Source organism: Phalaenopsis equestris, unplaced genomic scaffold (genome assembly GCF_001263595.1).
Source record: "Phalaenopsis equestris unplaced genomic scaffold, ASM126359v1 Scaffold000002, whole genome shotgun sequence".
Classification (NCBI taxonomy): Eukaryota; Viridiplantae; Streptophyta; class Magnoliopsida; order Asparagales; family Orchidaceae; genus Phalaenopsis; species Phalaenopsis equestris.
In genome coordinates, this window is record NW_018164444.1 from 39228072 (window position 1) to 39240960 (window position 12889).

The window sequence follows — 12889 nt, forward strand, 5'->3', positions numbered from 1 at the left end:
ATATATATATATATATATATAACACCTAATTAATCCAACTTAACATTCAACTCACTTGAAGCTAAGCCCAAATTTAGTGAAACTTTATCAAACCAAAAGCTTCGACCAAGGCTAAGCCAAACTCAAGTTTAGGCTTCACTTAGGCATACATACCCAAAGGCTAAACCAAGAACCTTTAGGAGTCCTAATGGTTATATCAACACCTACTTAAGTGGTCAAGGCCAAGTTGAGAGCAATCTTATTTCTAATGTCTAAGTGCATGCTTAAATCCTCAAAAATAAGGTCGAGCCACTACATTGGATGATCTAAAGTTTCTAAGGGTCAACCTTTGCCTCTCAGCCACTTCAGCTCATTCATTAGCACTTAGGCCACAATGTTCACCCAAAATTGAACCCCAATTGTTCCATGTGGCTCCTAATAAGCTTCTTGTTTGCATTGTCCCAACTAGTCATCTCATGCCAACTTAGGCCCTCCTTAGTGAGGCAATCACATCCTAGTGCTCAACCACATCCTCCTAAGCCCAACCATACTTCCTCATGTACAGGTTGAAAACATCAGCCACCTACTCATGCATCAATCATCCTCTCGCTTCATCTGAACAAGCTCCTAATGAGGGCTAGATGATCATTTTAACTCTCTACCACCACGATCGTGACCAAAAGTGAAAGGGAATGCAAATTCCTCTAAAATAATTTATTTTCTTCTAATTGCCTCATCATTTTGTTCATAATGCTCAAACAAACTTATCAAGCTTCACCTCAGCATCCTGAAGCCCCCAAACATTCTAGAGACCAAGCATGTCTATGTCATTCCAAGGCATTAGTGTCCAACTTGGTACAACTTTCATGAGCTCTTGGAGTTTGAAGAGAACTTGCTTGCCATATCCTCATCTTGCTTCCTACCATGTGAACTAGATTGAAACCCCTACATTCAATGCAATTACCAAATTACCATTCTTGTCTTTTAGTTGTGGAACTCAAAGAAGAAACCTAGGTTAGAGACTCTCTTTAATCATATGATCTTGTAAACCTCATCCTTATGATAATTTTGGATCTAAAAGGAATAAAATTTAGCCACATAATTGTCTGGGTCTTGCAGTTCTATGTGAATGACATTTGTCTTACGCATGGAGGCAGGATAAGAAATCAAGACCCCCCGCTCTCATGTTTTGGAATGAATGGTCTTGATCGAGCCATGTAGAAAATGTTACTCTTATAGGCCCTTGCACTTGAGCTGTGGAACCAATGACACCATGAACCCTCCAAAGAGATACCAACCCATCATTGAGGGTGACACTACTAACTAAATGAACCCTTCTAATTTGGATGTTTTCCACAAAATTTTCAAGTTGACCCCAATCCAACTTTTTTTGGTTAGATCCCCTTATAGAGCATGAATTCGACATAAGGTTCAAGTCATTTCAATTTGAAAATCAAGTTCTTTTAGTTTAGGTCCTTGCCTTCTGCACATGTTGCAGGTGTGAGCTACCCCTCACAACTAGATGTATGTGAAGCCAGGCTCTTCTAAAATTACAAGGATCCCCAAAGTTAAATCTTTTATTCTTGTTAAGGCTTATCGTTATGCTTGTAATTTAATTTTTAATAGGTTATCAAATCAACCGATATTTTCATTTCATTCAGGCATGAACTCGGCTTGATCTTGCTTATAAGAGTGTGATTCATTTTAGTTGTGGTTTGATGACCTCAAGGTCACTTTTAGTGGGATGACAATTACCACTATGGAGTCACAAGCCCGAATTGGTTATCGTCCTATCCTTAAGTTCTATTTTTGTTATGAGATAACTTTTTCCCACTCAAGAGCAAAGCCAAAAAGGCTCTAGCTTCACCCACTATTATTTTTACTTCAAGTTCTGTAGAATTGCCTCGTTCCCACTAGGTTGTGTTCACCTTAGGATGAAAAGTTGAAGATTCAAGTCATTGCACTCAAGCCAAAGATGTGTCGACCCCCATTTTACCCTCTCTATTTTATTGAACAAAACTCTTATAAGGAATAGGAAAAGGTAACCAACGAGGATGCACAACCACCTCCAACGGGTGTCCGACCTAATGGAAATTGCGGACATGTGAAATTTTGGCCAGGATGCCTAGGCTAATGCTTTTATGCTTCTAGAGGCTAGTCACTTCTACCCCCTTTATATCATTGGGGGAGTGGAAGAAGCCTACAAAGTTTTGTTCTCTCATCACTTAATGTGTTATCTCTTTCTTATTCTCATAGTTCCAAGAAGAAGGAAGCCTATTATGCTCTTTTTGTCATCTTCTAGAGAATAACCCATAAGGACAAAGCAACTCGTACTAATTTCCTTATTGTCGTGAATCGTATGGTTTCTCAGTCCATTGATATTAAGATTCTTAAGGATATCATTGGGTGCTCAACTCTCTCCCATGGAAAGGATGTCACGCAACAACCCACAACTGTATCTCCCAAGGAAGGCTTTCTGAAGGATCAGAAGCTGGAGAGTAATTCATCCGACTGAATTGTCCTTACTGGTTCCAAGATGACATCTACATTGCCCAATCTAATGTCACCTCTGTACCGCTTTTCTCGCAAGTCATCTTCTCCTGATGAGATGGTCTAATTAGACATCTTCCCTAATTCAAAAGATAGACACCCATAAGTTTCAACATGGTTGGTCATTAAGCTCCATCCTTCAAAGCCTTCTCCTTCTTCACATGACAATGACCCCGGGTCGACCTCTTCAACCCAGACTCCATTGTTGTGAGTCCCAAAAAAAAAAAAACAGAAAACCAAAGTCGGTAGGTATGACTTCATTGTTTCAGAGTCCAACAAATGACCATTTTATACTACAATTTCTAATGACATATGCTCCTTCTGACCATGTCGATGAGAGATATGTACCAATAGATCCCTAACATATGGATGGTCGCTCCATTGTGCAGGCTATCGAGGACTATCGTGCTACTGTTTGTGAACTTTGAGCAAATAATTCTCTTTATGCTACAATTATGAGAAGTTACATTGAAAAATACAGCTTAAACCTTTTCAACTAAATTAGATGCTAGAAGATAGGGTTAATGATGAGGGATGAACTGTGAGAAGGGGTAATGGAGATTAACAGCGGCATATGGATGGGATATGAGAATGATGAAAATAAAAGATTTTTTTTTTAGGAGACCGAGGTTTAGGGTCTGGTTGGAATAACTACAGTTGTTTAACAATACAACTATAAAGTTGCTACAGAATAAAATACTGATTAAGAAGTTACGGTAACTATTACAAATATTTTTTTCTTAACTCAAATCATAGTTTTTTAGCAACCACCACACTTAGGGTGTGTTTAGGGCGACAATGCAGTGGTGTAGTGCCACATCAAAGGTTTTCATATTCAACAAAACTGAGTTTTGCCCGAGTTCTCAAAAAAATGCAAATGAAACCTACGTTTTCCCACCAGACCTCACTAGCCTTGATAGATGCTAGAAAACTATGGTTTGACTTCTTTTAAAAAATATATATAATTATCATCATTGCTTTCTGAACAATAGCAAACAGCTGTAACTGCCCAAAATAGACGCATGAATAAGCTAGATCTGGTGGCAAAACACAACTATTAACTATAATTTTTTGAAAAAAATATATAAAATAAAGTATTGTCAAACAAAATATTAAATATCATCTTTATGTGATATAATGATGTTTTAGATGGTACTCATGTGAATCCCCTAAAATATAAATATTAAATATGTAATGTGCAGTATATATACATAAATGCCCTTTAAAATAAATCTTAAAATTTGTGAAGTAAAACCCTAAAAACCTTCGTTTTTCCCTTGCTTTTTCTTCCTCCCCAGTAACTGATACTTGCCCGCCGTCAATGGCTTCTCGCTTTCGCTCGATCTCGAGGCCAGCCCTTTCCATCCTTAGGTCCTCCATGGAAAAACCCCGAATCTCAACAGCGTCCGCCATTCCTCGCTTTCCTCCTCCATTTTCAAGGCAAGAAATTTATTGACTTGTCTCGCTTGCCCTAGCTTATCAGCTCTGATATTTACATTCTTCTGTTTGTTTCTTTGTTTTCTATTTAGGGTTTCGCGGGGGGTGAGCTCGCTGCAGTCGCTAATGCCCCTTCACAGCGCGGTCTCGTCGGCTCGGTTAACGTCCCAGCTGGGGATCGACTGGGCGGCTTGCTCGAGTTCTCTCTTCAAGGGTACGCTCTGCAGCTCGAATCCCGGGGTCTGATTCCACTCCTTCTTTTACCTTTGTTTGAGTAAGCTACTTGATCTTTGTTTTTAGATTCTATCTCCTTGTTTCATATTTTGTGAAATGATGGAGCATGCATGAAACTGGTGCTGGAGTGATTATGATGGCTAGTACGAGTATTTTATGAATTAAATGAGATTGTATAACGAAAACAAAAGCTACTCATTTTATTAATTTCACATATATGTTGATTTTTAGTGGCTGTTTGGTTGCATGATTCAACAAGGATTTCAGCTAAATCTTGACAAATAGTTTTTAGTTATATACCTGCAACTACTTTCTTAAATCCTATTTTTCTCCCATTGTTGGCCAAATACTGAATTCATTAGATCTTAGGGGAACCGAGATTTAAGAGATTGACACCACTTATTATTTTTGTACGTTCTTCTCATTCATTTAAATATTTAATCTTAAAAATATCTATCAAATTAGGGTTAAACCAGCTTTTAGGGCTCTTTGGCAACTTATGAGATTAAATTTAAGCAGGATTTAATAAACCTTATAATTCACATTTAATACATTTTGAGGTGTCAATAAATGTTAAATTTATTTAAGTTTTGATTAAGTGTCTGGCAACTCAAATAAGATTTTAATATTAATAATTGATAATTAAATTATTAAGAGTGATTTAATTTTGATTTAATTTTAAATTTTTTATTATGACATTAATTAATAAGTAGTACAATAATATCCATGAGCTAATATTAATTATTAATTAAAATTACATTAAAATAATTTATCATTGATTAGCATTTTTAACGTTCACAAATTAATTGTTAATTAGTTATCCATCAAGACCATTAAAATTAAATTAATTAAATTATATTTAAGTCAAGATAATATATTAATTTCTTATTAGTTAGTACTCAATTAATTAAATAACAAATGAACTTCATTTCAATAAAATTAAGTTAAAAACAAACTCAAATTCAATAATATCTTCGTAATTATTTTTTAAAAGATTATAAAATTAATAAAAATTATATTTTTTAGTTAACCAAATTTTACTAATTTAATAAATTTGATATTTCTAATAAAAAAGTTTATTAAAAACAACCTTCTTCAAACTGAAACCTTTGCCTATTGGAGCTTTGTTTCTGTTTGATTTCACTCCTACCTGAAACTCTCAAAGGTGAAGCAGTGAGATGTTGCGACTGGTTATTGTAGGTGAAATGAGAAATTGTAATACGGGTTTTCAAGCAAAATTAAATGTCTTGACGGGCGCTTGCATGCGAAGCGATGATCCATATGTTCTTTCTCCTCTCTCGTTCAAACATTACTATTTGCTAGATCTCTGAACTCAGGTTTGATTAATCTTAGATTTATGATAAAATGGGGCTGGAACATGATTTTAAAACAGTTTTGGCAGTATTTACGGTTAATCAGCTACAAAAAGTCCCTTACTGTCTATCACACAGAATAATTCCTAGAATTTAACACATCTAGAGTTTATTAAATATGGATTTATAAGATTTACTGAGTGGCCATTTGGTTGGAGGGGTTTTGAGCATACTACATTTTAAAATTAGGTCATTTATCATTTTAGCTTTTACATTTCAAAATTCAAATAAAGTACATTGAACATATGAACAGAAAGACATCAGATTGGCATGAAGCTAGATATTCTTCTTTGGCCCTTTTTTGGTTCGAGTTATGGTTATTCTATTCAAAATTAGATAACCTTGTAAGTAGTTTGTTCAAGTTGATTCTATTGTGATAAAGTAGCAAAATGGTTGTGTGGTTTAATGACTTAAAGCTTATAAATAAACTAACCTTAAATTTTTTTTTTGTCACATCAATAAGTAATTAGATTTCTATGCACGGTTAAATAATTAACTCTTAATCATATTTGCTTCAATTTCATGTTATTTGATTCGATCATTATATGATTAAATCTTTTCAAGAATATTTTTTACATTTATGCATAGCTTCTAAGGAACCAAATATTTGATTCATTCAAAATATGGTGTATTTTTAGATTTTGAGTTGAAGGTACTTTATTTCTAACCAAATAAAGCCTAATGTGCTATAAATATTAAATAAGGGTATCATGTGGTGAAATGAAGACATGATATTCAATTTAAATTGAACCATTATTTCATGACCACCATACTTTGTTTTCTCTTTATTACCTCTCCTTTATCTCTTTTCTCATGTAAGAGATATTATCCAACTTAGTAGCAAGCTTATAGTCAACAGAGCTTGTATGGATCAGAGTTGATGGTATTCTCCCACACTCTTGCTTGATTCCTAACAGATCATAATTTTCACCTGAGATTCTTACTCATCCCCCAGCAGGGAGTTTTTATCCGCTTTTTAATAGAGCTCTTATCTTCTCATGAGAGCTTTTCTATTCCCCCCGTTGTGACAACTCCATTTAGTTTTCGGTTTAGTTCCCATTTAGAGTTTACTTTCATCTTATTAGGATGTACTCCCTTAGCAGGACTATATCTCATTTTATTTAGCGAAGTCATGGTCATCAAGTCCCGATCTCCTAGAAGATATCTTATATTTTACCTAGTTAATTTCTCTTTTATGAATGAACCCATCCATTACATCAAAGTGGATTTATCATCCTTTTCTAACCGTCATGAAATAATAAGATACTTCCAATACCTGACTTGGTTATTCTATTAATGTATAGACCCAAGCCCAGGCACTTTTATGTTAATATCCAATGAATCTCATTTGTCTTTTAATTCGACTGTCTTATGCATTGGATCCAAAATAAATAATGCATTCATATGATCATCTATCCATTCTCGTGTTTGAGTCAGCTGTGAAGGCTCCTTACCAGACACAACATGTTGTTACAGTAGTTTTTCTTCTAACATATGGGTACTACCTCATCAGTTTTGGATGGGCATTTCCAAGTGAATCTAAGCCAAACTGCTCATTTCCTTAGCTGTAAGTGACCTCCTCTTTAGCTACCCCTTTATTGTGAGCAGATTCCTTGCTAGCATCCCTTGGTATTTTTGCAAATAGTGTAATATGCAGAGAAGCCTTTACACCTCTTGCAACCCCAGTAGAGTCCAATAAGCATGTGATTCCATTTGTTGACGGTGTCTTAATTTTTCTCATGAGATATATTGTTTTGCATGATTTTATTTGATCATTTAGTTAACCATGTTCAGATCGTCTCTAAGGCCCCCATACTAGAGGCAACCCATGTATACAACAATTTGTTCTCGACTATATATGGTTTGATCATTTCATTAATATGGAGCTGACCTTTATGGATGATATTGAGTCAATTGCTTATCACCCTTTGATTATGAGCAAAATTCTCACTAAAAAAGCCTTGTTATCACTTAAAAACTCGTTCCCAAAATTTTTTCAGCATGTGAGCATGTTTTCTTTTCACCAGATTATCTGTTGCTGACTTTTCATAGGACTTAGGAGTATTTTGCCTAATTCATTGGATGCTCTTTTCTAACACATTATATGCATCATGCTTCTCGAGTTTCTTGATCCTAAGATCCCCTCCATCCCTCTTCTTGTTTGATATAGTCACATAAAGAGTGGATCCAACTCCTTATCTTTATCTTGCTAGTTTGCTCTAGGCATGGTAGGCATTGGTATTATCTTCGTTCTTCATTTTCCTATTTCGCATCACCCCCTTTTTTGATTCGATTTAGTTAAATAGAAAATTGATTTAGTCTTTCATTTTTGGATCTTGCCCTTTACTTTTGTCTTACTGTAACACTTTGGATAGGCAGCCTTTGATATCTTTCTTTGCTTTTCATTTTGTCGTTCTGCATTGGGCATTCAAATTTTGAACCATCTTTCTCTACTGGTTCAATCCGATCACTTAGGGAGTGGATCTAACACCTTACCTTTGTCTTTTTGTTTTGTACAAACAACTGGTGTCTTTCTTTGTTCCGTGTTAGACATAAATATGAGATCATCATTCTTTATTGATTTGATATAATTTGTCAGGGAGTGAATCAAACCCTTTACCTTTGTCTTACTATTTCGCTTTGAACATGCATGCATTAGTATTTATCTTTGCTCTTAATTTTGCTATTTTGCACTGGGCATGCAAAATTTGAACCATCCCTCTCTATTGATTCAATTTAGTTATTCTGGAAATGGATCCAACCCCATTTTTTATTATTAGTTTGCTCTCGACTGGTAGATGTTGATATCATTCTTTGTTTTTTATTCTGTCATTTATGCGAATGTTGAACTATCACCCGTTATTGTTTTGATTTAGTCAGGTACTGAGTGGATCCAACCTTTCACCATTGTCTTGCCGATTGACTATGGTCAAACAAGAAGTGTTATATATATTTGGTTCTTTTATTTACTTTGATCTTTTCACATAAACACTTTACCTATATTTGCCACTTGATCATTGACTTAATTGATGCAATATGTTTTATTTCTGATTTGTGGCGAGTTGATCTTTCTTTGACTATGTGGAGGTCAACGTCAACAGTTGTGGTTCACTTGTTATTCACCACATATGTTGAGGGTTCATATGTTGACTTCGTTTTCATGGCAGATCATCCTTGGACTCACCTATTGGGTGCTGTAGGATAGTCTCACATCGATCATGGCCATCATCGGCTTTGAAGGTCTTTCATCGAGTTTGATTCATGCATTATCTATGGGAGCTTGCACAATGTTTTGTTTAGTTGCTCGTGTTTACCTCGGTCTGCCAATTATGGTTGGATTTGTACTCCATGAAGTGCTTCATGTTTGAGATAATATGTGATGATGAGTGCGATGATGATTTATCAACATTTTTGTGTGGATTCATGCTCATGATTCGTGTACGTCCGAATGATCGAGCGTCCGAATGATCGAGATGATTGAGATGATTCAGGTGAGCCTATTCGCATTTGAATTGAGGTTGTCTGACGGGCATTGAGGGTCAAGTAACTACCTTTATTTAAATATTATATAAATTTAATATAGATCTCTATATTCAAATATTTACTATGTATATTTATATCTATGTTTGAATTTAAAATCTCCATCGTCCTCACAATAATTAGGTATGAATTGGGTTATTAAAATCTTTCCAAAGAAATTATTTATTTTTTTTTATTCAAATCCGCGGCAAATCAAAATTAGAAGAAGACAAAATATTATTCCAATCCTCTTGCCCCACTTCTAATTATTTTTCTCTGCTAGGTCTCTTTTTTCTTGGATTTTGCAAAGAAACCTCTTACTGTCTTCCTCTCATGTAATTTCTTAAGAAAGGAAGATAACTTTTACAAAAAAAACTTGCTCTCTCATGTGTTTTCCCCTCTCTCTCACTTTCTCGTGCATACAAGTCAAAATGAAAACAAGAGGATTCATCCGCAAATTTACTTTTCTCACTGTCTCGTTGTTTAACTCTGTCGTCTCCATATTTTCACGCACACAAGAATTAAGAATTTAAGCATCTTCTAACAAATCTCAGGCCTAGTGCAACCGTCTACCCTTTTTTAATCCCTTTAGTCCCATCCAAACCGAAACTCAGCTCTTCCTTGCTCTTTCATTTGGCTTAGTAAACCAAGCCCTGGGAATGAACAATAATTTGAGCAGCCTCTCGTCTTCTCTCTTTTGGCCTTAAATAAGCGTGCTCATTTTCTCTATTTTCTGCCTATATCTCATGCAACCAAACAAGGCCTCGCACATCTCAGGCTTCCGCACGAACACAATTCCTTCTCTTGCATGCACAAACAAGTTGCCCTGTATTAAGAAGCCAGTGTCTTCAGCCACTTCTGTCTTGAGGTATAAATTTTCTTATTTAATTGGATTGTCCTAAAATTATTTATACAAATTATATTAGAATTATTCTAATACTTCATTTTGATTAGAGTCAACATTTTATGATTATATGAATCAATTTGATCTCGTCAAAACTCACATGCATTGAGATATGATGTTCGATTCATGAATTTTGCTTTACATAATCTGTTAAGGAAAATGTGAATATCCTTGCATAAAAAATACCCATGCGTCATTATAATAATGTTGGTTAAAAATGATCCAATGTAAATATGCTTTCATGATTAAATTGTTAATGGAATTTGTGTAAGTGCTTGGAATTATAATATCTTTTGCATGAATGAATGTAGTTCTTTTGAATGCCATGTATGATTTGTTCATCATGGTTTGCCGACAGAATATTTAAATGACTTTTTTTTTTGAAAGCTTTATTTAACTGGTTTCATGCATATATAGAATAGATACCCACTCCCTAATCTTAGAAGTTTGAAATGATATTTCTTGATGCATTGCACGCAAAATTCATAATTTCAATTATCATATTTTTAACTCACAGGGATGATCATTACTATATGCATCAATCATTGTTACTATCATGCATATTTTATTCTATTTGATTGCACCACTAGACTAAATATGTTTTTTATGTGCTGCTTGTGAGAGATATTTATACCTGTTTTAGTCGGCGAGTCAGTTCCTCCCGACATATAGTCATGCAATCATTTCGTTTAGGTGTGCGCACGTGCCCTAGTTTTATTTAGTCGGGCCAGTCAAGTAGAGCCCTGACTGATTTATATTTCTAACTTTTTTTTTACATTACTCTATTTTTTATGATGTGTGCACACACTCACTCGATATTGTTTTACTTTTTTACTCCTGCATAAGTCTGATAGGGTGAGACTTTGGAAATTCTCTTTTGCCTCGACAAGTGAGTGTGATACCCCTCCTTAAGACCACATGCATAGGTTGTTTGATCATACATTGATGATCTTCATCTGCACTTGTATGATTTGGACTCTTGTGGTCCAAATCAGCTCCTATGTGCTTTGAGTTATGGACCTACTAGGTGCCATCACTGTTCATTTATAGGCTACCTATGCTGTGACATACTCATGACACTCGCACAGATGTACACTTTGGATATTTGGGTTTATTTTCTTAAAACAGCTCAATATAGTAAAACAAATTAAAAATAATTAAATATCAAATCCCCTAAGAATTAATGGCCATTTTAAAACTAAAAAAATTCTGACTTTATAATACACCTAGCTTTGTCATTAGACACATTTTGATTATAGCTTTCTTTAGTAAGTTTTAGCTTTTTTTGCTTATTTTACTTATTAGCCTAGTCTTAGGTGATCATAGACCTGATGATTCGTCCCAGATATTTTTATATGACATTTGAGCTATTTGATAATTACTGTAACATTTCCCTTGGATTAATCTAACTGGGCTAGATACAATCCTATATGCCTGCTCTATTTTGTTTAGATGACCTAGCAAGACCTTTTTACCCCTTTTGATTCCAGTCTAGTCAGACAGATATGGGAAAGTATGTAGTTACTTGTGCTTTTAAGCCCATCGTTAGAGAGTTGTAGATGATCCTCATTGCAGATGAGTTTCTTTAAGGACTATCCCGTATAACTTTAAAATCCATTTAGGAATCCTAAGCCAACCAACAATTCCACCATAGGACACCATTAATAATACTATGCTAACCATATAGGCATATCCTACCTTTAGTTTTAGTTTTTTGTCTGATTAAGTGTAGACAACCGGTTTATTTTGAATTTACCATTAGGCATAAATATGAGATCATCATTCTCTATTGATTCGATATAATTTGTTAATTAATGGATCAAACCCTTTACATTTGTTTTACTATTTCGCTTTGAACATGCATACATTAGTATTTTTCTTTGCTCTTCGTTTTGCTATTTCGCACTAGGCATTCAAACTTTAAACCATCCCTCTCTATTGATTCAATTTAGCTATTCTGGAAATGGATCCAACCCCATTTTTTTATTATTAGTTTGCTCTTTACTGGTAGATGTTGATATCGTTCTTTGTTTTTTATTTTGTCATTCACGCGAATGTTGAACTATCACTCGCTATTGTTTTGATTTATTCAGGTATTGAGTGGATCCAATCTTTCACCATTGTCTTGTCGATTCACTATGGTCAAACAAGAAGTCGTATATATATTTGGTTCTTTTATTTATTTTGATCTCTTCACATAAACACTTTACCTATATTTGTCACTTGATCATTGACTTGATTGATGCAATATGTTTCTTTTCTGATTTGTGGCGAGTTGATCTTTCTTCGACTATGTGGAGGTCAACGCCAATAGTTGTGGTTCACTTGTTATTCACCACATATGTTGAAGGTTCATTTGTTGACTTCGTTTTCATGGCAGATCATCCTTGTACTCACCTATTGGGTGTTGTAGGATAGTCTCACATCGATCATGATCATCATCGGCTTTGAAGGCCTTTCATCGAGTTTGATTCATGCATTATCTATGGGATCGTTCACGATGGTTTGTTTAGTTGCTCGTGGTTACCTCGGTCTGCCAATTATGGTTGGATTTGTAGTCCATGAAGTGCTTCATGTTTGAGAAAATATGTGATGATGAGTGCGATGATGATTCGTCAACATTTTTATGTGGATTCATGCTCATGAAACTTCATTTGGCATGAAATTTTTGCTTGAGGTCGTCCGAATGATCGAGATGATTCAGGTGAGCCTATTCGCATTTGAATTGAGGTTGTCGAACGTGCATTGAGGGGTGAAGTAACTACCTTTATTTAAATATTATATAAATTTTATATCGATCTCTATATTCAGATATTCACTTTGTATATTTATATTTATATTTATGTATGAATATATATGTATGAATATATATATATATATATATATATTCATA

General features: G+C 34.8%; 1 protein-coding gene across 7 annotated transcripts in view; it reads left to right on the plus strand.

Moving 5' to 3' along the window:
* The first annotated feature begins 3772 nt into the window (after nt 1–3772).
* The window catches only part of LOC110033751, a 14910-nt gene continuing 5793 nt past the window's right edge, over nt 3773–12889 (plus strand). For 3 of the 7 annotated variants that reach the window (XM_020737838.1, XM_020737871.1, XM_020737831.1), the window contains exons 1-2: nt 3773–3969; nt 4059–4180. In XM_020737838.1, the coding sequence (XP_020593497.1) occupies nt 3851–3969; nt 4059–4180 (241 nt within the window). In that variant the 5' untranslated portion in view covers nt 3773–3850. Of the gene's footprint in view, nt 3970–4058; nt 4241–12889 lie in introns of all 7 variants that reach the window. The other 4 variants (XR_002294985.1, XM_020737868.1, XM_020737850.1 and 1 more) reach the window with 2 other exon arrangements.